Below are 25,972 nucleotides of genomic sequence, written 5' to 3'. Positions count from 1 at the left end.
CTATGTAGCTCAATCAGAAATACATGGAGTGATGTATGCCGTTGGCCGTGAGAGGCGCATCGGACAATTCGGCCATGCCGCTGGCAAGAACCCTTCCTGGCACGCTGTGTCATTCATGGAGGCGAGGTCTGCGAATAGTGCGTTGCTTTAACAAGAAATGCGCACAAGACTCAGAACACATAAAGTGATAGTCCACAATTCGTCTATGAAGCTTCCACTCCTCCCACAAATCTTAGCGACCGCGTCCACGGAGTGTTCTACACTTCGGTACCAGCGGGAGCGGAGATAAATATCTTCCTGAGCTGCTTCTGCCCAGCGGGAAGACGGCATACGGGACAGTTCTGCCTCGCATCGAGCGCCTGGTTGATGCATCTAGGTGGGGATGGTACTGTCAGCCCCAGAAACGCCTGACATGTGAAGAGTACCCACGGCCCGCAGAAAACGTGTCCGCATCGTGTAACGCAGGGCTTGACAGCCGGCTCGAGGCAGAGTGGGCATCCCACGAAGACGATGTTGTGGGGTACAGCAGGGGGGAGGACGTGGTTAGGAGCCGGGATGATTGTCCTCCCCTGCTCCTTGCGCTCGCCCGTCTTGCGGTCCTTGGCAGATTCTTGAGACTGTTCAGCAGCCTTAGAGAACACGTACGACTCCGTCGAGGAGCTCCATTGCGTTGAAGAGTTCGATCCCGTCGAGGAGTTCGATCCTGTCGAGGAGCTCGAATCCGTTGAGGGAGTGGAAGATAGGTCAGGAAGCTGCAGGAACATGATGGGTTATAGTGAGTGAGTATCTGCAACTCAGCAACCGCATACGTACTGAGCCGGCAGTGTTAGCCGCAGTGGGGGATGGGACTGGGCCCCAGCCGTGATAGTTCTCCTCCCCGGTCGCTATCTCGTTACCCTCGCCTCAGTACTCGTCCTCCGGGGCGATATAGTCGTCATCCGCAATAGACAGCTCCTCGTACTCATTCTCCTCGGGGAAATACGCGCGACCGACATCATCCTCCCACCCCTTGTAGGAGTCGTCTATCTTGTCCTCCTCCTCCTCGTCAACTGAATCGTCACGATTAACGGACGCGAAGTCAACATGGTGTTGGTGTAACCTTTCAGTACGCCCTTCTTGCCGCTGAAGTTTGGTTGGCTCACTACACGGAAGCCAGCAGCAGTCTTGAATTCCAAACGGCACACACCGCGGTAGTGGTGCCGGCGAGACACAACATGATGTCATGTATAGCAATGTAAGCTTGTTCAAAGACACATTGCTGAGCGCATTGCCGTTCGCAAAGCGGCTGTTACACTTCTTGTGTTTCGGGTGACAGACGGCATTCTGGACGTGCTCAGTTCGACCCTCCACTTCAGGAATCCGGAGGCGTACAGGACATGCCTTCCGCACTTGATGAGGGTAGTTAGGCGTGGATACCGCCATAGTCGTATCCCGAGGACTAGCAAGCAAGAAGGCAGATATTGGTGAACAGCGGCCGCTGAGAGCGTGTATCACTGCAGTACGGTACCCCACATGGCTCTATCCTCAGATTATAGTTCTATATCCAGTTCAGTGCAAGGTGGGATGGCGCAAACGGGAGCTTACAAGGTATACGGGAACCACACCCAGGTGCGCAGTGATGCAGGTTGGACCCTGCGCGTAGAGCGGGATGCCAGCTTATCCCGTCATGTCGCACCATACGACCATCTGTCAAAAGCGATTGTCCGCTCATCCAGGGGAACAATGAAGAAGCATGGAAGTCACAGGCGGTGGGATAAGCAAAGCGACTGCTGGCAGCTTAGAGCACAAACCCTAACCCGATTGCAGCCCTATCGCCGAGTCTACCGGGACCAGGGCGACGTCTGGGTAGTGCTTTCCCCGCCTCACAAGACACATAAAGACGTCTTCGAGGTGTGTGCCAGTCGCTCGGGGCGGGACGCATGGCGAAGAGACGGCTGGGTGGAGGTCCGTGCGTGGGCGGGTGACCGCATTGGCCCGGGCGTGGCTGTAGTCTTACAGCTGAGCTGAGCAGGTGCACTGTGCAGCGGCAGCGCTCTCCAAGCGGACTTTGAAGCGTCCTGCGTTCCTATTTAACGTCTACCAACATCAACTGTCTTCCGTTTCTCCCCCACTTCCCTTCTCTCCTACCCACTTTGCTTGGGTGCCAGCACGATGTCTGACAACGAAGGTGGCAAAAAGTCCGGTTACCGTCTCGAATACGCCTCTAGTGGGCGCGCCAAATGCACTGGTGAGCCCACTTCGTCCTCGTTACGCCCTATTTTGCGCACACTCATCATGATCGCGATTCACGCGTCGCCCTCGCGTCCTAGGCCCGAAACCGTACGTCTCTTTCAGATTATCAATGTTTCTGGTTTTTAATCACGTTCTCGCAGATGCAAGGGCACGGCCATTGGCAAGGGAGAGTTGCGATTTGGGTCCCTGGTCGACTTTCGGGGCAACACGAGCTTGTAAGTGGTTGCTTCTGTGCATATGCGCGGTTCCTTGCAGCATGAGCTCAACGACAATGCGTTGTGCCGCTGTGGTTGCACCCGGTTGGTTCGTGGTTGGCTTGTGACTTACTTATTCTCTCCGCAGCTCCTGGCGTCATTGGGGTTGTGTGACTCCCAAGATCATTTCCAACATGAAGAATTCGTTCAATGAGGCCGACGAGCTTGACGGCTTCGACGATCTCAACGACGAAGATCAAGCACGCGTCCAGAAAGCTTGGGAGGACGGTCGCGTCGCTCCCGAGGACGTGCCAGAGAGCGCGCAGGGTGGTAACGCCGAAGAGGAGGACGAGGCTGAAGACAAGCCTAAGAAGAAGGCCGGCAAGAAGAAGGCTGAAGAGGAGGACAGCGGCAAGGGCGTGTTCAAGTTTGAGTACGCGTCGTCTAGCCGGTCAAAATGCAAAAGTACGTGGTTGCTATGGTTGTGGGACCAAACCGGTGTTCATGCGCGTTGTTATTACTTCGCTATAGCTTGTGGAGGTGAGCTAGACTGCTCGTATGCGGGATCGGGAGTTTGTTGACTGATCGTCTGCTATAGATTCTATCGGTAAAGACTACTTCCGTCTCGGTCACGAGGTGGACTTCCGTGGAAATAAGTCCCTGTGCGTCAAAACTGTAGACACTCCTTCTCATTCCGCGACGCTAATCCTATTCTAGTGCATGGCGCCATTGGGGTTGTGCTGAGCCCAAGCTGGTTGAGAGGATGAAGGCATCTTACAGTGATGTGTCTGAGGTCGATGGGTACAACGACCTCAAGGACGGCGAGAAGGAGAAGGTCCAGCGCGCTTGGGACCAGGGCGAGATCCCCGACGAGGACAAGGGTCCCGGCGAGCCGGTAGAGACCGGTAAGAAGAAGCCCGCACCTCGCAAGAAGAAAGATGAGGATGGTGAGGAAAAGCCGAAGCGGTCACGTGCAAAGGCGAAGGTACGCGAGACTGGCCGTCTTGGCGTCGAAGCAGCTGACACGAGCGGACTCGTTTCTCTATTGCTTTGCGCCTGCAGAAGGCGGACGATGATGATGAGGAGATGGATGTGGACGAGGAGAAGCCGAAGAAGGGCCGCGGCGCGGCGAAGAAGGATGCTCCGGCCAAGGCCAAGGCTGCACCCAAGAAGGCGCCCAAGAAGAAGAAGAGCGAAGAGGAGTCTGGCGAAGACTTTGACGACGAGCTCGCGGCCGTAGACGAGGAGGAAGTTGACGAAGAGGACGAGGAGGTTGAGGAACCGACCAAGAAGCGCAAGGTGCGTGTCCCATCTTGTGTCACACGGCTTTCTTGCGTGCTCAAGGTGCTTGTAGCGTGCACCTGCATCCAAGGGCGCGAGCTCGTCGAAGCCGCCATCAAAGCGTGCCAAGCCGGCGTCGACGTCGAAGTCCGCGAAGCCAGCCTCATCTGCTAAGCCGGCCTCCAAGGCAAAACCTGCTGGGTCGCGAGGCAAGAAAAAGACCGAGGAGGTCATCGACGAGGAAGAAGAGGACGAGGACTGAGCGTCGATTTCGTTCGCGGATACCGACTCTCCTGCAGCTCGCTGTGATCCTCTAGTATTGCCTGGTACTGGAGGGCTCATATCCTCGGTGTTTGACCAGTCCTGGATCTGGTGCTATCGTCATCGTCGTTGTTTGTCTGCCAGTGTGCCTGTTGTGCTGCTTTCTGTTTCCATCTTCTGGACGTTTGTTATTCTAGCTATTCAGCGCGTGTATACTTAGGTGATGAGTTGATACAACGAAGCATAATATTGGTTCGAAGGCACCAGACTATCCGACTGCTGACACCTCAGATCATCGTCACTCAGTGAAATCTTCCTCGGTGTCCTGTCCTCCAGGTGCGGTCAGTTCTTAACGGATACTCTGTGCTGATATTCTGCTACTGACTCTTGCTGCTTTTCTCCCGCCGTTCGTACGTCGTCGCGTACCACGTGCATCGCTCCGAGAGCGTGTTGGCCCATTAGCGCTCGTGTCCTTTGTGGACTGTCCTCCAGATACATATCGCGATTGTTGCCGTCCTCGAGGCGTCCTCACCTGAAGCCTCCTTTGTCCTATGAGTATCTGCTGCTTATCTATATAACGCCATGGCTCTTTTCCGCTTTCTCGATACATTACTACGCTCCCAGCGATCGACCTTCCATGTCGAGTCTCTCCGAGTCTAGCGATATCCGGTCGGGCTTAGACACCCCATCCACTCCCGCATCGACACCTCCAGCCGTGTTCTCAAGATCAATGATGAAACCTAGTACGGAGCATGGCTTGCCCACTCCTCCAAAGACCCCGTCGAAAAAGCGGGTGAGTATACTTCCCTTTCTCGTTGTGCGGACTGCGCTGATTGCTCGACCGCCAGCCCCACCTTTCTGCTCCGGAGACACCCACTCCCCCACAGAAGCGTATCAAATCTGAGCCATGCGACTCGGACTTCCACGTTGTCGAGGAGCAGATGTCCGCGATCTTCTGGTACTCCGACGGGGACGTCGTCGTCCGCGCCGGGGACATACTCTACAAGCTCTACCAGTCCCGCCTCGTGAAACACTCCGTGTATTTCGCCAACCTCTTTTCGGACGAGAATGCTAAGATGCCTCAGGTAACATTAGAAGGCGTGCGTGTGTACCATGCGCCCGCAGAGCTTCTTGTTGAAGACTTTGAACGATTACTATCCGAGCTCGAGGAACCTTCGTGAGTGTCGGTCTCGCATCCTCGGTCCATCCTTCCCTTTGTCCTTTCGTCCATTGGCACATCACAGGCACTGACAGAGTACGTGGACAGCTCGAAAATCACACGATACGACGCCATCCGCCTGCTCCGCGCCTCCACGATCCTTGCGTGCGACTCTGTCGCCGCCGTCGCCAAAAGGCATATTCTCGCGCTCTGGGACTCCAGCGCACCTCCCTCCCCTCGCTCGCGCGCTCCACACCTTAGCCCGGACCCGCCGGAGGAGGATCGACCGAGTTATCATCTCTGTGTGTACATGCTCTCCTTTGCGCGCGAGCACAATCTGCACCAGATCCTCAAGCGTGTCTACTACGAGCTGATCTCCAACCCCAAGTTCTGGACCGCGCTCCCTCCTCTCCCTGCCCCCGCCCCTTCCCCCTCCCGCTCTTCTCCTTCCACATCTACTCCTCGTAATTCACCGTCGTCCTCTACGGAAGACGACAAGCTCCGCGTCCGTGAAAGGCTCACTGGACTCCAGACTGACGACCGGATCAGGCTACTCGAGGGGCGGCACGCGTTCACGCACGTCTGGTACGAACATGTTCGCACCCCACCATCCACCGACCCTGATACAGGCAAGTCGGCCTGCCCATGCCCGCGGAGCTCTTCTCCAACCGAAACAAATATCGAGAAGGGTGGAGGGGGCGGTAACAGGCACAGGATGCAGACGAGGACCAAGGCGGCCGCTGCTGAAAAGCGCGATTCGGGGAACGCCAGGGGTCAACGAGAAGAAACGGGCAAGGGCGCGTTGGACGACGATTTTATACCGAACGCGTGCGACGCCCTCTCCGTCCCGCGCGGGACCTATTACCGGGAGGCTAAGTGGGCGCACTTCGTCAATCACGAAGGCACGAGCGCCGTCGAGGACGGAGCGATGGATCCGATCCGGTACGATCTCATCGCGCGGAAGAGGAAGCAGCTGGCGCCGACGTGGTGCACGCTGTGTTTGCGCAAGTGGAGAGAGGAGTGGGAGGCGAGGAGGTGGGAGTGGTGGGAGAGGTTAGACGGATGGTTGGGGCTGGTCTAGTATTAAGGGCGTCCTGTGAGCGGAAAGCAGGTATTCACAATCAAAACAGCTGCTCTCGTCGATGAAGATGATCCCAACTCCCAGCAGTTCGCTGTAGATATTCTAAAATGACACTGCTGGATGATTCACATTCGGATCCTGGACCTGTAATCACGTGCTAAATCTGGTGCTATTAATATTGTCTCGTTCCTTGTACTGTTTGCGGTTTCATGCTCTGAGTCTTTACTATCAAAGTGTGTACTGCGGTGCGCGTGTATTACGGTGACCAAATGCAACTAAACGCAACCCTATACATCCCAGATCCTGGAATCACGGCGCCTATCCTTGGTGAATCTATGGCCTCGCCTTGAGATATCGCACCCTTCTCCTGCAATGATAGATTAAGGGAATATATAAGGTAAATTCGTATAGACGCGAGAGGATTGGATCTAGACTACAATCCTTGGCCCAGTCCGTCGTGCCTGCGATACTAGTATCCAGAGTCACGAAAACGTCGCTGACTTGTTGGTCAAGTGGACCAAGTAGCCTGAGCAGCCTTTGTTCATCGTATGTGGAGAACGAAGCGAAGGTGGATCACGCTGAGCAAGGAATGGTCGTGGGAACGTAGGGGAGTGGTCCCGTATTTGCCCTTCTGAACGGGTAGCTTGGTGTTCACTATGGTGGGATGCGATTTTAGGCGGGCGAGTCTGAGACTGGGAAAGAGCAACTTTGCGGGAGTGAGGGGTGGAAGGGGGTGTCCTGACTTGGCTGGAAGGGAAGACATAGGTGTTCAATTCGGGGATGGTGGGTGAATCTGGCCTTGCCGATGAGTCACCGGTCCTTTGATGAGAGGCGGATGGAGGCGAAAATAGCTGAACTCGATCAGGGGTTTGCGGCCGCAACAGCGTAGGTCTACTGCCTCGCGACGGAGTACTGGGTCGTCGCGGTCGTGGGGGTGGGGCAAGTAGAATAGTCTCAATCGTGACTCCGGTCCTATGGACGCCGTCGCTGTCAAGCGACGCGGACAGGCCAACGCGGATACGCGTAGGGGGAGAGCCGGAGCCAGATATATCTTCGATCTCGTATTCCGCCCAGCGCGGGTCTCTATATCGCGCAGCAGTATTCCCTACCCAATGCATTTCAAGCACAGGGGATAGCGCGACAGACTTCCCATTTGAGGACGTACCAGCGGGCCTAGCTATAATATGGCTCGATACCGCTACAGGTATCAGGCTGGCGTGGTCGGAGGCAACATCAACTGTGTGCGCTGCAGCGACTTGACTTAGGCTTCGCTGTTGTACGGCCACTGTGACGACATCGTGGTGGTGGTAGGAGATGCGAATTGTGACGGATGTGTAAGCCTTGCTCGAGATCAAGATGAAGACGCTGTCAGGATAAATGGCTCCTTGAATCACCTGAGACAGCTCGAAACCATGTTTAGACAACAGAGGGCGACACCAATCGCATAGGATGAACTCCCGGGTACGGACGATGCGTCGAGGTGTGTTGGAATTTGTGGGGTGTTTCCTCGCTGGATATACGGGAAGGATAACTTCTGCGGTGAAGATAGACCGTAAGCAGGCCTCGAGCTTCTTCCTAGATATAGGCCACACGCGGCCGTTCCACTTTCCGCTTGAGGAGGCATCGTCTCCGGGATCGGTATCGCCCGCGCCGATCTGGACTCCTTTGAGAGACGGCTCGGAACCGGGAGAGCGTTGTAGGGGTAGGGCGATGAGGCGACCAAACTTATCCCGGCACTGTAGCACAAGTAGCCACGACGCCTGCGGCGGTGCTTCATCCAGTCTGATGATGGCGGCGGAAGGGATGAGTGGGGAATTCATACGAATGCCGTAGGGTGTATGAGTGGTGAGAGGGTATGGGTGGTCAAATGGGAGACAAAGGGCCTCTAGAAAATCACTATGCCGGATGGAACTGATATTGCCTGAAAAGACGAAGTGCTTGGGCGATGGGGCGAGAAGGGAAGACATGTCTTCGGGGCGGAAGTGATCAAGATGCTCGGCGAAGGTCCGGCTCAGAGTTCCACCCCAAGCAAAGATGCTCTGGTCAGGATTCCTCCGGAGGATCTCCTCCTGGAGACGACGGAAGGCGTTCTGCCTCTCCCCATATATCGTGGTCATGTGGACGCCAAAGATGCCCATGAGTGAGTATGCTTCGTCCTCGATCCTCGTCGTCGTCCGCTTGGAAGCCCACGACATGCGCTTTGCAATGCTGACTTGATCGAGTTGTTTAGTATGTATGAGGATCTCGCGATCAACCCCCGTCACTTGTTCAATGATGACGGCTAGGGAGTGCTTGGTGCCGAGAGGATGCCATTGGCGAGACAAGAAGAGGAGGGACTTGGGCGCAATAAGTTCCTGAAGGGTCCATCCTCGGGAGTGCCACTTGCTATAGCGGAAGGAGGATAAAGGGTCGGAGAGATCGTCATCGTCATCCACATCCTCTAGGTAGGCGTAGCAGATGTCAGCTTGGGCATACCACTCGTACATCGAGTTGATAGCTTCCGATAGCTCCGCACTGCTCGTCTTGTCAATACAGCACGAGTCTATCCAAAGGTAGCGATGGCCGTCAACCCATGCGACGGCACAAGCGTTCCGAATTTTCTCGTTGACTCGAACATCAGCCCAAATTGTCATGCCACCGTCCTGGGATGCTTGGATGCGTACGATGTCCTCATATGACTGATCCGAAGTTGGGAGTGTGCACCACACATGCGATAGTATAGCATACGACGTCTCAGAGGGGCCGTCGGTCCAGTGAAATAGGCCTGTACATGTGTCCAGAAGTCGCATGATCTGAAAGCTTTGGTCACTTGCTTTTCGTCATGACAATAAAGAATATTCTGCTCACTTAGCAACGATGCAAGCTGAGCACGAAGGGAAGGCGTATGATGCGTATGTCAGAACGCTCCGCACCAATGCTCCGTATGTATGACTGAATAATGCGTTGAGTCATTCGGGATCGGATAGTAATGTAACATGGCGCACCTGCACGAGGGTAGGTAGCACGGAGACTGGGGCCGGCAAACAGTCAGTGAGGCAGTCATGGCAAGAGGAGGGCAGTGTTGATGATTATATACTAGTAACCTATCAAACTCTGCCTCACGCAGCAATGTCACGGAGAGATGGCTAGATGGAAAGAAGATCACACAGCATGTCAGGCGAAGTAGGATGCTATATGTAAGAAGCGCTGGGACCTCCATCAATCTGTCAGTGAAGTATGGATATTCTCCACGTACGCATGTATGCACCGCAAGGATGCACAGTCTTGAGGCGGGACACCCACACGTTGGCTCGGCAATGGTACATGTGGCATTGCATATGCGAGATACACGGGTGCACGGAAAGCGTCGAAATATGGATTACAAGTCGAGTGTGTCAGACACCTATTGCCCCCGTGCAGCGGCAGCCTTAGCCTCCTCGGCAGCAGCGACAGCAGGGTTGACCTTCTTGCCATCCTTCCACCGGACACGGGGAGGGGGCGCACGGTTACGGCGACCCTCACGCGAACGAACACGGACGACTGATGGCACATGAGACAAGGACATAGAAACATGGTGCACGTAAAACATACCATGAGAGTGGATGGCGCACGAAACACAGTACGCAATTTTGATGTAGAGCTTGGGAATGACGTACTCTGCCGGACGTACGAGCAAGTGAGAAGCCGCTCAGCTAGGACGTATGAGAACAAGTGAAACTTGCCATGGTACACGCTAGCCTCGCTGATATCACGCACCGCCGCCGTCTCAACCATGTTACGGACAGTGAATCGCTTGATAGCCTTGTCCTTGGGGACGCATCGCGAGCAGTTTGAGCAGCGCACAAAACTCACGTGGCCGCGTCCATTCTTGTTGCGGCCGTTGTTTCTTCTCTTCTTGGTCTGCGCAAGGGGGAAACGCAAAGCGTTAGCAGTCGGTCAAGGCTACCTTTCGTCATCCGTCATCCCGAGTCCCGCTTTGCCATCCACCGCCGCGGCGCACGGATTACGCCTTTCCGACCACCGAAAAGCGTCCACAGGACTTGGAGAGTCCATCTGACAACATGAACGGGATGCTCACCATGATGAATCGAGTGTCTTGACGAGGGCGATGGACGAGGACTCGACTGGTGCGCCTTCGCCTGCCAATTCAGATCTCGGGGTTTGGCGCCCACCTGCCCTGAATATGGGCACGTGACGTTTATTGGGTGCTCGTCCTGATTGGGAAACAATGGAAGTTGGTCCCGGCCATGGACGACAAAAACAATGGCGGCGGTCGCCATACTCCCGAGGCTTTTGTCTACCATGTATATAAGTTAGTCAACGTCCGCTGCTGCTCCTTGTGTTGTGCTTCTTGAGCTCGTATCCTGCTCGACTCCCCTCTCATTGAAGCCCGGTGCTTCCTTAGCCTCTCAAGTTTCTTCCCTGCTTTCCTCTGCCACCTTTTTCAGTCGATTGATCGCATGATGCGTTCCATCTACGCCGCTACGGTTTTAATGTTGCTCAGCTCCGCCGTACTTGGCGCCCCTACGGCTTCGCTTGACCCGGCTGTTTTCCTTCAGAATGGCCAGGATGCGCAGACCCTCAATGCGGAGTTTGCAAACTTGAAAGCTTCAGATCGCTGTAATGGTGGGCAGGTCTTGTTTGGTGTAGGACGTCGCGCTGACTTCATCTCTGGCAGACGGAGAGCTTGCCTGTATAAATAATTCGGTCGCTACATGCTCCAAATCCACTTGGCAACTAGTTCCTTGCAGCGGCACGTCGAACTCCTGCTTCGCCCTTCCTTCTACCACAGAAGAGGGAACTGTAAGTGAACGATTGCGCCGATCATTGTGAATGTGGCTCATTTTGTGGCACAGGTCCTCACTTGTACTACCAACAACACTGCCCTTTCTTTAATTAGTGCTACGGGTGCCACCGGTGGCATCGCCGTGAAGAGCACGAACACGACGATCGACTTCCCAACGGATTGTGACAGCGACGACAGCACCTCTAACTCTACGGAGTCAGCTTCTGCATCGGCAAGCGCAGAGACCTCTCAGACTCACAAGCATTCGCACGAGACGCACTCTGCGTCCATCACCTCTGCGGCATCGTCGGGCACCGCAGCTTCTACCGATTCTACCGCAACTGGAGAGGTCACTATAACAGTGACCGTCGTGCCGACCTCAACGTCGCCGTCTGAAACCTTCACACTCGACCCGTCTGCGGCTTCCAGTCTACTATCGAGCCTTGCCACCGATCCGAACGTGTCCATCACGACCATCTTCCCGTCTTCCGTGTCGAGCGCAGCGCCATCGGCCAAGGTCACAAGCACTGCCAGGTCACAGTCAGTCGCTTCCTCAAGCAACGGTTCGACAGCCTCTAGCAAGGTTGTTGGCGTTACCTCTTCCTCTTCAGCGAGTTCTGCATCCCTCCCCGTTATCGTTCGCGCCAGTACAATTACCCTAGCTCCGCTCATCACGGCTAACGCTCGTGCTGTATCTGCTTCGACGTCGGCAGCGGTGGACGGTGGATACTACGGCGGATATCAATGAGCCTTCGCTCAACGACGCTCTCATTGACAACAATATCATGGACTTCGTGTTCAATATATTCCTAGATCATAGCATGTATCTCTACTTCACCGGTGTAGCATAGATAGACACTGCTTCGCACGTACTTTGATCCCACCTTTCCGCCTTGCCAGTACGACAAATGTGTACTGTAGGTTCAACTTGCGTCTAATGCACTTCGTGGCCCCGGCCTCTGATTCAGAAAGGACCTAAGTGCAAGCTCCTTTGTCTCGACCCACTCGCATTTACGTGGTCCATTTGGATTATGTCATTACTGAGATAGTATGGGAAAGTCGTGTAACAGTCAGGTAGAGTCGTGTATAGTGGGCATAGAGCGGAAGGGGGACACGATACGGATTCCCATGCCGCAAGTTTGCCTGGTCATGGTGATGTTGTTTCTGAGTACGGTTGATGGAGGTTCGCTCTTAGAGGTAGATGGTATCCCTACACGTCAGCGAGTAAGCTCCATCCCGGTAGGATGAGTAACAGCTGACCCACATCCGTACCGAATGAGCCTAATCACGCCAGGACTGTCGGAGTATACCACGGGTAGCTGAGCCTGTCGAATGGCCATGCAACAAGCTGCGCGAATGTCAGGACAAAACATGATTTGTCGTGCAGATGTTCGCAGATGCAACTTCATAGCTCGATAGGAGCTGACGCAACTGCGATCCACGCATTCCCAACGATGGCATTAGCAAACTGTGATTCGTTCGGGAGTTACGGTGTAGGCCGTCGCAGACTGACACTTTCACTTGGTTAATATTTGCTACCTATGTCAACTCCATCATGGCCTGCTGCACCTACTGTGCATTGAGGAAGCCTGAAGTCTCATGACGTGGCAGGAAAAAAATGATGAAGGAGCCTTAAGGGACTCCTGCGGCCACAAGCTTGGAAGTCTGAGCAAAGGTCTGCGGCACAGCCATCGATAAGTCTAACGACATAGCCGCTGATCCGGTGTTCTCGGGGACCCCACAAGCTGAGGCGGCCATAGTCTCCGTTGCTGACCTGATCAAAATGACTCAAGATGATGGTCGATCATCTCTGTGGCGGCCAAGATCAACTTCCGGAGTCGGGATATCTCACCAGCTTTGCTATACTTACACAAGGCACGGGCCACGTATCCTTACGTATACCCCACGGCAGAGATCTGGAATTACATATGAACTGAATAATATTCTCGGAGGGAGCACAGTCTGCTTCGCGTTTGTTGCCCTGTTCGCTCACCATGGCCCTCTCGCTTCCAATCGCAGCCTTTGTAGCTGCTATAGGCTTCGTCATCTGGAGGTTCTTTCTGCAGGAAATTCTCTTACCGTCCTCGTTCAATCTGAAGAATATCCCAGGACCGGCTTCCCACTCATGGTGGAAAGGTGCGTTGAACATCGGCAGATTGACTAAGAACCCATAGTCACATTCTGTCATATCTCAGGTCACCTCGACCGACTGGCCGATCGACAAAGCTTCAACTACTGGAAGGAAATTGCGGATACTTACGGTACTGTCTCAGCGTTGCGCGGGCCTCTCGGTGTACGTGTGCTTCGCTGCCTGTCCCAAAATTGTGTGCAGTTGATTGATAACAATCACTTCAGAGCTGGTTACTGTACATATCCGACCCCAAGGCGCTGTATACCGTTCTCATTAAGGAGGTGGAGAATTACCCGAAACGCATCACGCCTTCTGAGTAAGGGTCTGGGTCATGATGAACCGATAAAGTCGCTCACGGCTGTCTTCGCGCCTGTAGCGACTTGAATATTTTTCTTGGTCCTGGACTCCTCACCACGGAGGCACATCAACATCGGCGTCAACGGAAGCTCCTCAACCCTGTCTTCTCAGCAGCTCATCTGCGTCATATGACTAACCTGTTTCATGACATCTCGCACAAGGTTTGGCGCCGTCCGCGGCTGCATATGTCTGTATAATGCGCTTCTGCTGACCAGAAGGCGGACCTCAGGTGCGCAGAGCGATCCATCAACGCGTAGCCCAAGAAGCACAGATTATAGACGTGAACGGCTGGATGGCCCGCACTACCCTTGAAATGCTCGGACAAGCAGGGCTCGGTTACTCCTTCGACAACTTCATCGAAGACTCTTCTGATGCGTATGGCGAATCTCTGAAGAGTTTCTTGTAAGCCGCATGGCCGTCTACTCGTGGTCTTCCCCCGTAGTTTCAGGTTCGAGATTGATTGATTGCATTACAGCCCGACTCTGGCGCGCATACTGCTGATGGGGTTCTTCCTACCCGGTGTCTCGCGAGTCATATCAGACGATACTATTCGCGCGATCTTGCGCCGCTACCCTCACAAGGAGGTCCGGAACATGATGAGCGTTTCAGACACCATGATGCGCCGCTCGCAAGAAATCATTGATGAGAAGAAGGAAGCATTGAAGAAGGGCGACGAGGCCCTCACCCACCCAGTCGGAGAGGGAAAGGACATTATGAGCATCCTACGTGAGCATCGGTATCCCGATTGCCCCATGTTGAGCATGGTACTCATAGCACCTCTCACAGTCAAGGCCAATATGACTGCAACCGATGCTGAGAAGCTTACGGACGAGGAAGTCATCGCTCAGATGTCGTCAGTGGCCCTTTGCCGGAACATTCTTCTAAGTTGTCTCAATCATTTGTAACAGAGTTCTGATGCTCGCAGGCATGGACACCACCTCGAACGCACTATCGCGTACCCTCCAGGTCCTCGCACAAAACCCAGCTGCTCAGTCCAAGCTCCGCGCTGAGATCCTCGAAGCGCGCAATGGAGAGCCGACAATCGACTACGAGAACCTCATCAAGCTTCCGTATCTGGACGCAGTGTGCCGTGAGACCCTGCGGCTGTACTCTCCTGTTCAGATAATTGCTCGTCGGTAGGTTGCAAACTCTCGTTCTATCGTTTGATGCTCGTGTCACTGACTGCATTCCGCGTGAGCAGCGCGGCAAAAGATCAGATGCTCCCGCTGTCAAAGCCTGTCCGCGGGAAAGATGGTCGCATGATGGACGCAGTGCCCATACCTAGACGCACGCTCGTTCTCCTCCACCTCCAAGGTAGCAACTACAATCCGGAGCTCTGGGGCGAGGATGCACACGAGTGGAAGCCCGAGCGCTGGCTAAGTCCTCTCCCCGCTGATCTGGACGAGGCCCGCATCCCGGGAGTCTATTCGAACATGTCCGTTTTCTCTTCTCCATCGTGGCTGGATCTTGCTGACTTGAGTCTGTCGTATGGTAGTATGTCGTTCTCAGGTGGCACCAGGGCGTGCATTGGCTTCAAGTTCGCCCAGCTGGAGATGAGTACGTATCATCGTGCGCCGTGCATCTGCGTCATTGTCAGCTGACATGTTTACACCTCCCCCAGAGGTCGTCCTGTCTGTCCTGCTGGCCGCTTTCGAATTCGAATTGACTGACAAGGAGATCATTTGGAACTCTGCTGGAGTATCATTCCCAACGATGGGCCTCGACAGTGAGAAGCCTGAGATGCTCCTCAAGGTGAAGGCTGTATAAGTTTCGAGGAATCGGTCTGCAGTTTCTCGTACATTGCTAGTGATATCTCACGAACGATCTCGGATATTGACGTTGTACAACTTGTTGGACTGGTTAACACTATTCGAAACGCATGCGATCCTCATCACAAACGGGTCTATGAATTATGATTTAGAGGCCGGTGAGGCGAGCGCCTTCTCGAGCAGCTCCAGCGCTATTGAAGCACTACCCCACGAAGATTGATATCCGCCACCTCCATGCCTGAGGAGCGTCGTTCAGCATCTACACACAATAGCAGACGTAGTAGACTACTAACCCGTAGTTGAACACCATAGGCACGCTGCCCTGTCCTACACGTCCAGGGACCCAATCGACATCCAGCCTGATCCCGCCCTTCCTCTGAGGACGGAAGCCGCAACCTTCCTCCACAATCAGCGCACGCACATCTTCAATTGTGCCTTGACGTTCTGCACGAATGGCTGGGGGGACGATCTCAGGACATAGGGCAAGGCAGCGCTCAAGGATGTCAGTAGTCGTCTCGGGACGCGCCGCCGGATACCAGTCATTGTCTTGTTTCGTGCCTCCCAAAATAACCTATCACACATTCCGTTCAGCAATCCCGGCTCAACTATTGAGACAAACTACGTTGCAGGACGCACGTCTCCGCTCCGCCGTGGAATGATATAGGTCCATAATCCCTGCTCCAGATGGCTCACCGTCCTCCCGGACTTGATCCATGGAGCGCGGATGATGACAACCTGTCCACGCACGGGATACACGTTCTTGTCTTCGACGCCCCCCAGCGTGCGTGCGCCCAGCCCAGGGCAGATGACGAGGGCATGAACAGGCTCGGGATCTGCGCGCCCGCGGCGGAAGAGACCTGGGCCGCCCTCGATGACCTGCGAAATGTGCTGGACTGATCCGCGGACGATCGAACCGCCGCGAGAAAGGAATCGAGCGAGGAGGTATGGAAGGTAGACGGGGGTGTCGATGTTGACGGTGGTAAATGATGTGCCCGCGGACGTGCCGGGTACAAGGGCATCCTGTGGGAGCGTTTTGAACTGCGAGGGAAGGATCAGTACGTCTGCTGCGGGTACGACGGCGGAAGCGGGGACGCACGTCCGGCATCCAGTCGAGGCATTCATCCCTGCCGTCAAGGAGATAGTCTGTCTGTGCCACCCGGAGGAAGCAATGTTCTGCGGCCCCTCCAGGCTCGGACAGTTTCCACATCACGTTGAATGTCTCTCGGTCGATAGCTGACGATATGTCAGCGTTCGTCCACCCGCAGACGTATACAAGGATTGCACGCACCCATCTGCTTCGCATCGTTCGCAGCGTGACTGACATGGTGCGCGCCCTGTTGAGGCGATTTACACGACTTCGCGCACGAAATCAACCATGGCACGTACGGCCCAAAGACTGGTATACATAATCGTCTTGGGATCGGTAGGGAAGGTCTCCGCTATGATTGTGACGTTGTATTCCCCCTTCTCTTGGATTTTAACGGCGGTAGTCAAGCCCACCACACCTATTCGTTTGAGTAAGTGTTTGCGGAGGTTGTTTGCAGAGAGTTTCTTTACCTGCACCCAGAACAACAACCCTCTTGCGTCCAGTTGGCGACGACATATCACGTACTGTGAACGGGAATGCGCTAATGGCCGCTATGATATGGTAGGGAGAAGCAGTCCTTTCGTGGGAGAATCCGTACCACATTAATGACTCGATCGACGATCGACCCTGGCGATGCACGCGACGTTTGTACAGCCTGCTTGCACCAATCTTGCAGCCTGCAGGGCAGGTCCAGCATACTGTGGTCCTTGCGATGTGACGTGCCTCGTGGCAGTGATACGACAATCCATAGCACACCAGAAGGGAAGAGTGCAAGATACATAGATTCGAGCATGACATAGCGATGTGGGAGTGTAAGGAAGCCGCAGGAATGTAGCTCTCACTACTATCTAGAAGTCCATCATCGCCATTGTAACGAACAACGCATAAAGCTGCTAGCGAAAGAAGAGCGTTCAGTCCATTTGCGCCGCAACAAATGGCCCCTAACCAGTGAGAAGGTGAGCGTGGAGAGGGGTGATAAGGTGTCGGCGACAAGAGAGCGATACCAGCTGCGAAAACTGCTCTTATGCAGGCGGCTTGCGTAATGCGGCAGTCCCCGTTTGCGAGATTGATCCGAGCCTGAGGGCCGCGGCACTGCTCCGGACCGTCGATGGACGCTTGTCAGCAAGCTTATGCGGGGAATGATGTAATGGGCGTCTCTGAGCCATGAAATCGTCCGCGCACTCTGTCAGTGTCTCTGCTCGTCCACTCAGCCAACTCCACTCTTCATCCAGTGCTGTTCCCTCACCGACGCATACTCTTTCCATCTACTGTGAATTTTGACATTGACATCGAGGGTGGCATGAAATTTAACACCCCTCTACCACAACCTTTACCAAAGGAATGCCAGAAGGCGGCACAAATCTGTAAGTAGACACTGCTTCTTATTAATGTAATCACTTCCTGGAGCTGACGTCGTTCAGTTAAATCATTTGTCGACAGCAGTAACAATGGTCTTGACGGGGTACACTCATATTGACATTATCACACCTTGGCAGATCTGATCGATATACGTTCAAGGTCATTCCCCGCAGTGTCCTCGAGAATGCAAAAGGTTTCGCCATCTTCACCATCTTCAAGGCCGGGTTTCTTTTCTCTGCACGGGCTGGAAGTGGAATTGTCATTGCGAAGCTCGATGATGGATGTGAGTTTTCTGTTCTTCACCTTTCCCGCCCTGCTCGTCCTAGTCGTGTCCTCCACAATCCTTCTCCGCATGCATCTCCTCATATCGACCTGCATGCATGGTTGCGTCTTGAGCAATCTATGAATCATACGTCTTTTCAGTCATTGACCCGTCAATTTAGCCTGGTCGGCACCAAGCGCAATAGGAACCGCCGGTGTAGGTGTCGGCGGGCAAGCCGGTGCAGAGATGACAGACTTCCTAATCGTCTTGAACTCAAGATCGGTAGGTTTTCACACATAGTGCTCGTGCGTACAACTAACTGACTTTGAGTCGGAGTTTAGGCTGTTGTAAGTCGGGATTTTTTTCGCAAGATAGCAATATAGTTATCCTCACTTACTGCTCATTAGACATCCTTTATGTCTGCCGGCTCGCTAACACTAGGCGGGAATCTCAGTCTTGCTGTCGGCCCTCTTGGACGGAATGGCGAAGCCATCGGATCCCTCAATACTAGCGGGAAGGTGGCCGCGATGTACAGCTATTCCAAAACTAGGGGTCTCTTCGGAGGTGTCTCAATAGAAGGCTCCGTTATCGTCGAACGCCAGGACGCCAACGCGCAAGCATACCGTGCAGACGTCACTGCGAAGCAGCTGTTGAGCGGAGCTATTCCGCCACCTGACTGGGCTTCGCCCCTGATCAAGACGCTCGAGACATGTACGGGCATGCCAGGAGGACGCAGATGGGTGCAAGACTTCCGATCTCATCGCGCGGACGATCCATATATGTTCGGCAGCGTCGAGAGTCCAGGACTTGAGCATGGCCCCGCCGGGTCGCGCTACTCCCTCGACAGCCCGTCCGTTGAGAGCCCACCTATAGGCGGTAGCGCCAACGGGAAGCTGTCGAAGAAGAAGAAAGATAAGGCAGGTAGCCTATCCTTCCCGCCAATGCAGTGGGGGCGCCAGAAGAGCTCTGGCTCGTACTTTTCCGAGTTCCACGATCCCGCCCGCGCTCCGGAGCCCGCGGACACGCATATCGCCACCCCGAAGCTCTCCCCTGAGGATCGCCCTTCTCCCCGCCTGGATCGCGTGCTCAACCCTGCGACGGGCTACTTCGAGACTCGCTTCCAATCCGACTACATTAGCGACGACCAGCTTCGCCAGCACCCGCCTCTCAGTAGCCGCCGCACGAACTCTGATGTACCCGATCTCTTGACGCTAGGTCAGCCCGCCTCCGCGGGAGTCGGCGCGAGGAAGTCGGTGGGCGACAGCTGGGAGCCCGACAGTCCGTTCAACGACCTGCCTGGCGGCGGATTCAGTGAGGCACGCTCCAATATGTCGGATGCGACGTCCCATCGCCGTGCGTTCAGCGCGTACGCGCCTTCTGTGACGTCTCAATCGCTCAACGGCACGCGCAAGAAGGGCAGCAACCCGTTCGAGGCGTACGCCGCGCATGAGGAGGACCACTTCGATGACGACCTGCTAGGTGGCGGGGCCGGAAGCCGGTCGGCCGTGTATGGGATGAGCCCTAAGCCGAAAATCGCGCCGAAGGCGGAGCTAACGAGGCCGCTGCTCCCGCACGAGGGCGTCGCGCGGGCGATTGCGCTCTATGACTTCAAAGCTGTCCAGGTGGGTGATGTCCTGGTGACTAGCGGACATGCTAAACTGATCTGCGATTCCTGCGGATGCTGTCGTGTGCGTGCTTGAAGCCGGGAGACTTGTCGTTCTCCAAGGGGCAGGTGATTATCGTCACTGAGAAGAGCGACGACACGAATACGTGGTGGAAGGGGAAGCTCGAGGGACGCGAGGGCGTCTTCCCTGCAAACTTTGTGGAGGTCGTCTAGAAGATTGGCGAGGATCGATGTCGAGAAGGGCAGTTGGAGTGTTGGCCACCGTCGGCCGCCTGTGTCTCTGATCTCGTCTGGTGCTATCGTTGCGTTTTTCTTGGATATCTTTCCAATCTGTATGGTGTATCTCCGGCGTATCTAGTGCCTAGCGGTCTCGTGTTCTGACGTTCTTGGGGTCTCTCCCCCGCTCTGACTGCGATGTATCTTACGGGAGCGCTACGGGCCGCGTGCTTGTATGTAAATCAGAATTGTACTCCTGCTGTTTTTGTACTGCTCTCTACGTGTAACCGCCGCATCTCCATGTCGTTATCTGAACGCTTGTGCGCTAGCCCCTCGTAACGGCGGTAGGACAATGGATAAACCCGAGTCGCGTGTGCGGACTTGGATGGGTGGAGCCATACTTCGTCCGATCCTGGGCGTAGTTGGCGTACTGGATCATGAAGATGAAACCCGCATTTAGGCGAGAACGCGACTTGCTCGACAGCGGTTCTGTTGCAGTGCTTGGTTGCGAAATAGTATCAGACGACGTTGAACCCCGAGTGGGCCGTCGCGAGTAGAGGTGCTACACTCAACCTTTATCGGACAAAGACTCGGAATTGGAAGGGCATCAATCAAAGTATGCATGTAGGTTGTGCGTATCGCCGTAGCGTACGACATTGACAGATCCTGAGGGGTTCTGCGGCTGTTGCTTACGATGATCGTAATCGATCGAGGGGAGTTGGTCATAAGCTCCTGCTTCATCTGACGCGTCACTGGGCACAATCGCACGCGGGGTAGGTTCAACTGCACTAAGGTTACAAACCGACAGTCCGGACTGCAGCCACGCCGGCTTCGACGGAAAGGACCCCCGTTGATCGAGGTGGAATGTAGGCAGCCACGGTGAGTGTTACTCGTTATTGTTCGATGTAGGGATTCATAACGACATTTGAAACTCGAGATAGCTGAAGCTCGGTGATCACTGAGTGAACAAATTTCGATTAGTACATGAAAGTGAGTAAAGCAATCCACACTCGCCGAGGCCATTGTATTCAGCTCTTCGAGAGCGGTGATAGCAACGTGTTGCGGGTGATGCTCCACTAAGCTCTACATGTCGGACGCAGCGCTGCTGAGTTGATTTAGCCACTCTCGCTGCGTGCTTGGAAATTAGCTCGCTGTGGGCGAGGAAATGGACGCCGCGGTTTCACACGAAGATAGCGAAGTACGACATCGGGCGGTTCATTTCAACTTGGCAGTATTCGCTTGTGACCTCGAGAGAAGACAATGCGACAGTATCTCGTGGTGTCTAAGATTGCGAAGAAGGTCAGTCTGACACAAAACGTCCGCGAACGAATGGACCAGTCGGCGGAATGAACGCAGAGGTACCAGAGGCGGAATGGAAGCACAGCATATTGGGGAGTGGGAACGGGCGCTCCGCCAGCCGGTGAGAAGCCCGAAAAGGGAAAAGGGGAAAGTGGTCCGATGTGCCAGCGTCTGCCCCAACCCGCGCGCAGAACGGGTCGTCGTACAAGAGTACCCCTTTGCCTCCTGCCACTATGTCTACCCCGCCCCCGTCAGAGAGCTCGAGCTCGTCGTCTACCAACTCCCCTTCACCGACTACTCCCAACTCGGAGCTTAAGTCGGATCCCAGCGAGACGCTCGAATTCCTTTTGCAGACTATGGCGGCCCAGGCTCAGGCGCACGCCCAGAACGGCGAATCCTCTTCGCCCTTCGACTCCAATGGACAGCCAGACTGGTCTCAACTGTCGTCGTGGGAGAGCACAGGCCAGGAGCAGAAGTTTGAGACGACCTCTGACTTTAACTTCTCATTCCCCATGGACCTCGACTTCGACCCTAACATGGCCGTCGACCCTAGTGCCCTCCACTTCACGACTATATTCGAACAGTCGGCCTTCACGCTGCCCCCTAGCGAGTCTTCGTTCCTCCTTTCGAACGAGATGGTGCACAACAACATGCTCTTCTCCGGGGAAGACTTCGGCATGCCGCACTCACATATTGAACCCGGTACCGGTCGGAGACTCAGCGTCACTTCTTCCTCTTCTTCCTCCGGTGCCTCGCTCTCCCCCATCATGGAGCCCACTCACGCCGTTTCAAGTTCACCACCAGATGTCAACTTGAACGACCCGGCGTCCGAGCTTGCTCAGCGCGTTCGCCAAATGGCCGGCGTAACTCTCGCTGTGCCTGTAAGCGCTCAGGTCCAACAGCTCGCGGCTGCAGGAGGACAGGCGAAGCTCCCCATTCCACGCCTAAAGCAGAGTCCTACGCCCGCACCGGCGCCGAAGCGGACCATGAAACCGTCACCCCCTCCACCCGAGCAGGCGGCTTCGCCATCATCATCGTCCTCGTCCTCTCCACCGCCGTCCTCCACGCCTGTCTCCGAACACGCCCCGTCACCTGTTACGGAGATTCCATCCACTGGTCCCACCCAGACCATCATCGGCCGGCCGAAGACTAGCCATACGACGATAGAGCGGCGTTACCGGACGAACCTGAATGCCCGCATTACCGGTTTGAAGCAGTCCGTCCCTGCCCTCCGGGTCCTCGAGGCCAAAGCGGGTCAGCCCACCCCATGGAATGACGTCGTCGACACACGGGGATTTGTCGATGGTGTGAAGGTTGCTCGCAAAATGAGCAAGGCTAACATCCTGGGTAAAGCCACGGAGTACATCAGGTTGGTCGCAATCCACTTTTGGGTAATGCGCGGAATCACTTAAGCGCTCTATCGCCGTCAGGGTACTCAAGAAGCGCGAAGCACGTTTGAAGCGCGAGCAGGACGGTCTGAAGTCCCTCATCAATGGCCTTGTTGGTGGACCTGCCTTGTTGAAGGAGTGGGAGAGGGAGTGGAGAGAACGGTTTGGCGGTGAGGAGAAGGATGAGATTGAGGATGATGATGCTGCAGGCGCAAGCGATGACGACGAGGGTGATGGAGATGACAGCGATGGTGAAGATGAGGAGGGTCGTACTCGCAAGAAGGCCAAGCTTGCGAAGCCAGCCAAGAAGGAGAAGCCTTACAGGCCCCCACCGCCTCCTCCAGTACCTAGTGTCCCTGGGGCAGTCCCGGAGAAGCGCAAGCGTGGTCGCCCTCGCAAGATCCCCTTGCCTCCCACACCGGTTTCCACTGATGTGTCTGCCGCCGTGACGCCCGCCCCGACAGCTGTGCAGCCCATCTTCCCCGTTGAGCAGGTCATGCACGACGCGTTCATGCAGGTCAAGCCCGAGCGGACCATGCAGCAACCCCCTCAGTCCACATCACAACAGTATCTCCTGGCTGTCTTCGCATTCTTCTCGGTCTTCAACTCTCCGTTGACGTCCTCGCATCGCTCTCCCGCCGCCTCTTACGAACACACTCACCACGGCGCTGTCCTGACCCCGCACCAACCCACAGCGACTCATGTCCCAGTCGGTACCTCTGCTCGCTACGGCGTGCACGAGGCTATCCAAGCTGCTCACCTGCTCGTGTCTACTCTTGTCTTTTTCTACGTCCTCGTCCCTTGGCTATCCGGCACTATTCGTCGGACCAACCTCCTTTCCAAGGTCGCTTCAGTCTTCTCCCGGTCGCATTCCGACACACCTTTTCCCACCACTTTGACCTCGGGTTCTCCCGCTAAGCGTAACGCGCTCGCTCGGTCCGTGCTCGTCGATGTGCTCTCACCTGAGACTCGCGGCTCTGTGGACGAGCCTGCTCGGTTGCGCTCTGCCCTTGGTATCTCGACCGGCGTCATCGGCCTTCTTCAGAGCGTCATCAAGGCTGCTCGGAGGGATCGCGGCATCGAGTTGAACCAGCTCGAACAGCGCGCTTGGGTGCGCTTGGGCGAGCTTATTGCATTCGATGGTTAGTCTTCTGTCTTTTTTGCGAATGCATCATACTAATACGTTCTCTAGGCTCTGTTGGAAACATGACGCGCCTCCAGACCTTCTGGTGCATGTCATGGCACATTTCGACATTCGCAGCGTCCACCACAGACCTCTCCACCCTCGCCCTCATAATTCATCCCGTGTCCAGCTCCAAAGCTACCGAGCTATGGGAGCGTGCTCGTCAACGCGAGGTTCTCCGCGCACACGAGAAAATTGTGTTGAACAACATGAGTGTCGAAGGCGCTGCGGATTGGCTCTCCAAATGGCGCAGTTGGCACGAGTTTGAGCGCAAGGGTCGCTGCACGGCTTGCGAGAAGCGCACTCCGCTCGGTATTCTCGCAGCCATCCTTATCCGCGAACGCCTCCGGAAGCACGCTGCATCGCTCTTCGTGCGCACTGTAGTCCGTGCCGAGGTCGAGGCACGCCGCGCCGGCCCTGCGTACGACAGCGATGACGAGTGCGACGAGCCTATGTATGTTTATGATGCAGACAAAGACTACAAGGAGGAACAGGAGCGCAAGGAGACCGTCGAGGCCGGCAAATCCATAGGTGGCCGCACCGCGGAGCTCGCCGTGCTCCTTGAGCGCATCTGGGACACCGGCTTCTCCTCGCAGGAGGAATCGCTCGTCCCCTTGCCCCGGCACGCACACGCACACGCTCGCAATCCCGACGTCGACGCGGACTGCGAGGACGACCAGGACCTCGCGAGCCAGGACGAGGCCGAGATCCGCGCCCTCCTCACCGCAACGCTCATCTACCGCCGCGTCTTCCCTTCCACGATCCCGGCGTGCGCGGTGTCCGCTGGCAGGGCGCCCGCTTTCGTCCTCAGCCCGCCTCCGTCGCCGAGTAGACGCAACGCGCAGCTGCACATGGCGCTTCGCACGGCGTTAGGCTCGCCTGCGTTTGAGAGCGGGGCGGATGGCCGGCTGGAAGATCCCGAGCTCGGCGCAGCTCTTGAAGATGCACGGGATCGGGTCGTGGATATGCTTGTGGATTTCGAGCGGGCGTGCCGGAGAGGGGGGCGCGCACTTGACTAGACGTTTCTTTGTCCACTTGGTTTGATGGACTCGGATTCCTAGGCCTCACCCGTTTGCTGTGACGGGTGGGTCTCATGTCGGGTATATTCTTGTAGACCACAGTATATTGCTTTGTGTGCGTATGCCCCGCCGTCAGTGGCGTCCGTATGTTGAGTTGTTAGTACTTTATTCCAAGTTTACTGAGACCTTGTACGTTGTATATGAAGATCGAATCAAACGCAGACTATCAGTACTTCGGTGGTTGAGTGCTGTCAACTTCTGGATGGTTGTGCTGGTGGCCGCCTCCGGCATGCAAGAGCTACGCCGTGTAGGCGTCGTCCATCCGCACGCGCTCCATTCTCAAGACATCCGGAGACTGGCGGAAGGCGGGTGATAGTCGTACGGCACCAGAGTTCAGGGCTACAACGAATTGTTGTTGTGAGCGGAATCACTGGGCGAGGAACGCCTCGACCTTCTCGTTCACACCCCCCTCCCAATCGTCCCAGCACACAGACAGCACCGCCGTGTGCCTCCCCGGCCTCCCCGCAAACGCGTCCTCCCGGGTGCACTCCTCGCCCGCCTCCGCCAGATGCTCCGGGAGGACCCACAGCCACCGCAGCGTGCCCTCGCGCCTGAACCCCATCCGCTCCGCGAGCCCGATGGACGGCGCGTTCCCCGGGTGCGCGCACCACTGCACGCGGCGGAACCCGAGCCCGGGGGGCGACGCGCCCGGGAGCGCGAGCAGGTAGCGCAGCACGAGCGCGACCATCTCCTTCGCGACGTGCGTGTGCTGGAACTCCGGGAACACGACGAGGTAGCCGTGCTCGGTGCTCAGGTTGCCCGGGGCGGTGTTGCAGAGCGCGAGCGCGCCCGCGAGGCTGCCGCCCCACGCGGGGTGCGCGGGGTCGGGCCGGGTGGTGTCGAGGACGGCGAGGAAGGTCTGGAAGGGGTTGCGGCGGCACGCGAGCTCGAGCCAGGCGAGGAACTCGGGGAGCGTGCGCGGGCGGAAGGGGTAGTAGCGGAAGAGCGTGGGGAGGTGGTCTTTGACGGAAGCCCAGTAGGTCGCGGCGTGCTCGCGCGGGACGAAGGGGACGAGCTTGAGGCGCGGGGTCTGGAGGGACTGCGGGTGGAGGGGCCAGGCGAAGTTGATGTCGTATGGGTCGGGGCCGTAGAGCTCGGAATCGGGCACTGTGGGCTCGGGTTGCGGGGTGTAGTTGTTGACGTACGACATCCTCGGTTGCTAGCAGGTTCGCTCCGGTATGGACGAGCGATGGTCAGCTTGTATTTATTCCATGTCTGCTTGCAGGCGTCCTCTTTGGTGGCGCT

General features: G+C 55.9%; 10 protein-coding genes across 10 annotated transcripts; 6 read left to right on the top strand and 4 right to left on the bottom strand.

The window, feature by feature from the left end:
- Positions 1 to 257: 257 nt before the first annotated feature.
- Positions 258 to 1,422, bottom strand: DICSQDRAFT_54722 (uncharacterized protein; the record flags this gene model as incomplete). Its single annotated transcript, XM_007363564.1, has 4 exons — positions 258 to 372; positions 430 to 714; positions 962 to 1,099; positions 1,148 to 1,422. The coding sequence occupies 4 exons, from the start codon at positions 1,420 to 1,422 to the stop codon at positions 258 to 260; spliced, it is 813 nt and encodes a 270-aa protein (XP_007363626.1).
- Positions 1,423 to 2,097: 675 nt separating this feature from the next.
- On the top strand, positions 2,098 to 4,232 carry DICSQDRAFT_134504 (zf-PARP-domain-containing protein). Its single transcript, XM_007363563.1, is given in 9 exon segments — positions 2,098 to 2,227; positions 2,310 to 2,319; positions 2,373 to 2,447; positions 2,575 to 2,891; positions 2,908 to 2,914; positions 3,023 to 3,088; positions 3,144 to 3,411; positions 3,489 to 3,725; positions 3,781 to 4,232. 9 exon segments carry the CDS (start codon positions 2,152 to 2,154, stop codon positions 3,967 to 3,969), a joined length of 1,245 nt encoding a protein of 414 aa, XP_007363625.1. The 5' UTR covers positions 2,098 to 2,151; the 3' UTR covers positions 3,970 to 4,232.
- A 373-nt stretch (positions 4,233 to 4,605) lies between these two features.
- Positions 4,606 to 6,305, top strand: DICSQDRAFT_167957 (uncharacterized protein; the record flags this gene model as incomplete). Its single annotated transcript, XM_007363562.1, has 4 exons — positions 4,606 to 4,761; positions 4,817 to 5,145; positions 5,236 to 6,202; positions 6,258 to 6,305. 4 exons carry the CDS (start codon positions 4,606 to 4,608, stop codon positions 6,303 to 6,305), a joined length of 1,500 nt encoding a protein of 499 aa, XP_007363624.1.
- A 1,927-nt stretch (positions 6,306 to 8,232) lies between these two features.
- DICSQDRAFT_55042 (HET-domain-containing protein) lies at positions 8,233 to 8,997 on the bottom strand (the record flags this gene model as incomplete). Its single annotated transcript, XM_007363561.1, has 1 exon — positions 8,233 to 8,997. A coding segment is annotated over one exon (765 nt), but the record flags the coding sequence as incomplete, so codon positions are not given.
- Positions 8,998 to 9,590: 593 nt separating this feature from the next.
- Positions 9,591 to 10,072, bottom strand: DICSQDRAFT_54484 (40S ribosomal protein S26; the record flags this gene model as incomplete). The annotated part of the gene is made up of 3 exons (XM_007363560.1): positions 9,591 to 9,727; positions 9,779 to 9,842; positions 9,887 to 10,072. Coding segments are annotated over 3 exons (387 nt in total), but the record flags the coding sequence as incomplete, so codon positions are not given.
- A 492-nt stretch (positions 10,073 to 10,564) lies between these two features.
- Positions 10,565 to 11,905, top strand: DICSQDRAFT_160384 (uncharacterized protein). Its single transcript, XM_007363559.1, has 3 exons — positions 10,565 to 10,813; positions 10,866 to 10,990; positions 11,044 to 11,905. The coding sequence occupies exons 1-3, from the start codon at positions 10,648 to 10,650 to the stop codon at positions 11,719 to 11,721; spliced, it is 969 nt and encodes a 322-aa protein (XP_007363621.1). The 5' UTR covers positions 10,565 to 10,647; the 3' UTR covers positions 11,722 to 11,905.
- A 1,062-nt stretch (positions 11,906 to 12,967) lies between these two features.
- Positions 12,968 to 15,228, top strand: DICSQDRAFT_54934 (cytochrome P450; the record flags this gene model as incomplete). The annotated part of the gene is made up of 11 exons (XM_007363558.1): positions 12,968 to 13,109; positions 13,169 to 13,266; positions 13,329 to 13,420; positions 13,481 to 13,622; positions 13,691 to 13,863; positions 13,937 to 14,187; positions 14,248 to 14,314; positions 14,370 to 14,597; positions 14,663 to 14,896; positions 14,957 to 15,018; positions 15,083 to 15,228. 11 exons carry the CDS (start codon positions 12,968 to 12,970, stop codon positions 15,226 to 15,228), a joined length of 1,635 nt encoding a protein of 544 aa, XP_007363620.1.
- Positions 15,229 to 15,371: 143 nt separating this feature from the next.
- On the bottom strand, positions 15,372 to 16,833 carry DICSQDRAFT_167952 (D-amino-acid oxidase; the record flags this gene model as incomplete). The annotated part of the gene is made up of 7 exons (XM_007363557.1): positions 15,372 to 15,468; positions 15,524 to 15,801; positions 15,867 to 16,268; positions 16,327 to 16,463; positions 16,519 to 16,564; positions 16,617 to 16,735; positions 16,788 to 16,833. 7 exons carry the CDS (start codon positions 16,831 to 16,833, stop codon positions 15,372 to 15,374), a joined length of 1,125 nt encoding a protein of 374 aa, XP_007363619.1.
- A 784-nt stretch (positions 16,834 to 17,617) lies between these two features.
- On the top strand, positions 17,618 to 20,141 carry DICSQDRAFT_82430 (uncharacterized protein; the record flags this gene model as incomplete). Its single annotated transcript, XM_007363556.1, has 7 exons — positions 17,618 to 17,681; positions 17,739 to 17,779; positions 17,836 to 17,959; positions 18,120 to 18,220; positions 18,280 to 18,285; positions 18,346 to 19,560; positions 19,641 to 20,141. 7 exons carry the CDS (start codon positions 17,618 to 17,620, stop codon positions 19,773 to 19,775), a joined length of 1,686 nt encoding a protein of 561 aa, XP_007363618.1. The 3' UTR covers positions 19,776 to 20,141.
- Positions 20,142 to 21,310: 1,169 nt separating this feature from the next.
- Positions 21,311 to 25,743, top strand: DICSQDRAFT_82426 (uncharacterized protein; the record flags this gene model as incomplete). The annotated part of the gene is made up of 3 exons (XM_007363555.1): positions 21,311 to 22,446; positions 22,508 to 23,607; positions 23,658 to 25,743. The coding sequence occupies 3 exons, from the start codon at positions 21,311 to 21,313 to the stop codon at positions 24,665 to 24,667; spliced, it is 3,246 nt and encodes a 1,081-aa protein (XP_007363617.1). The 3' UTR covers positions 24,668 to 25,743.
- Between the last annotated feature and the right edge of the window lie 229 nt (positions 25,744 to 25,972).

This window comes from Dichomitus squalens (genome assembly GCF_000275845.1).
Source record: "Dichomitus squalens LYAD-421 SS1 unplaced genomic scaffold DICSQscaffold_6, whole genome shotgun sequence".
Classification (NCBI taxonomy): Eukaryota; Fungi; Basidiomycota; class Agaricomycetes; order Polyporales; family Polyporaceae; genus Dichomitus; species Dichomitus squalens.
The sequence above is the reverse complement of the archived record's forward strand: the minus strand, read 5'-3'. Positions and strand labels throughout refer to the sequence as shown.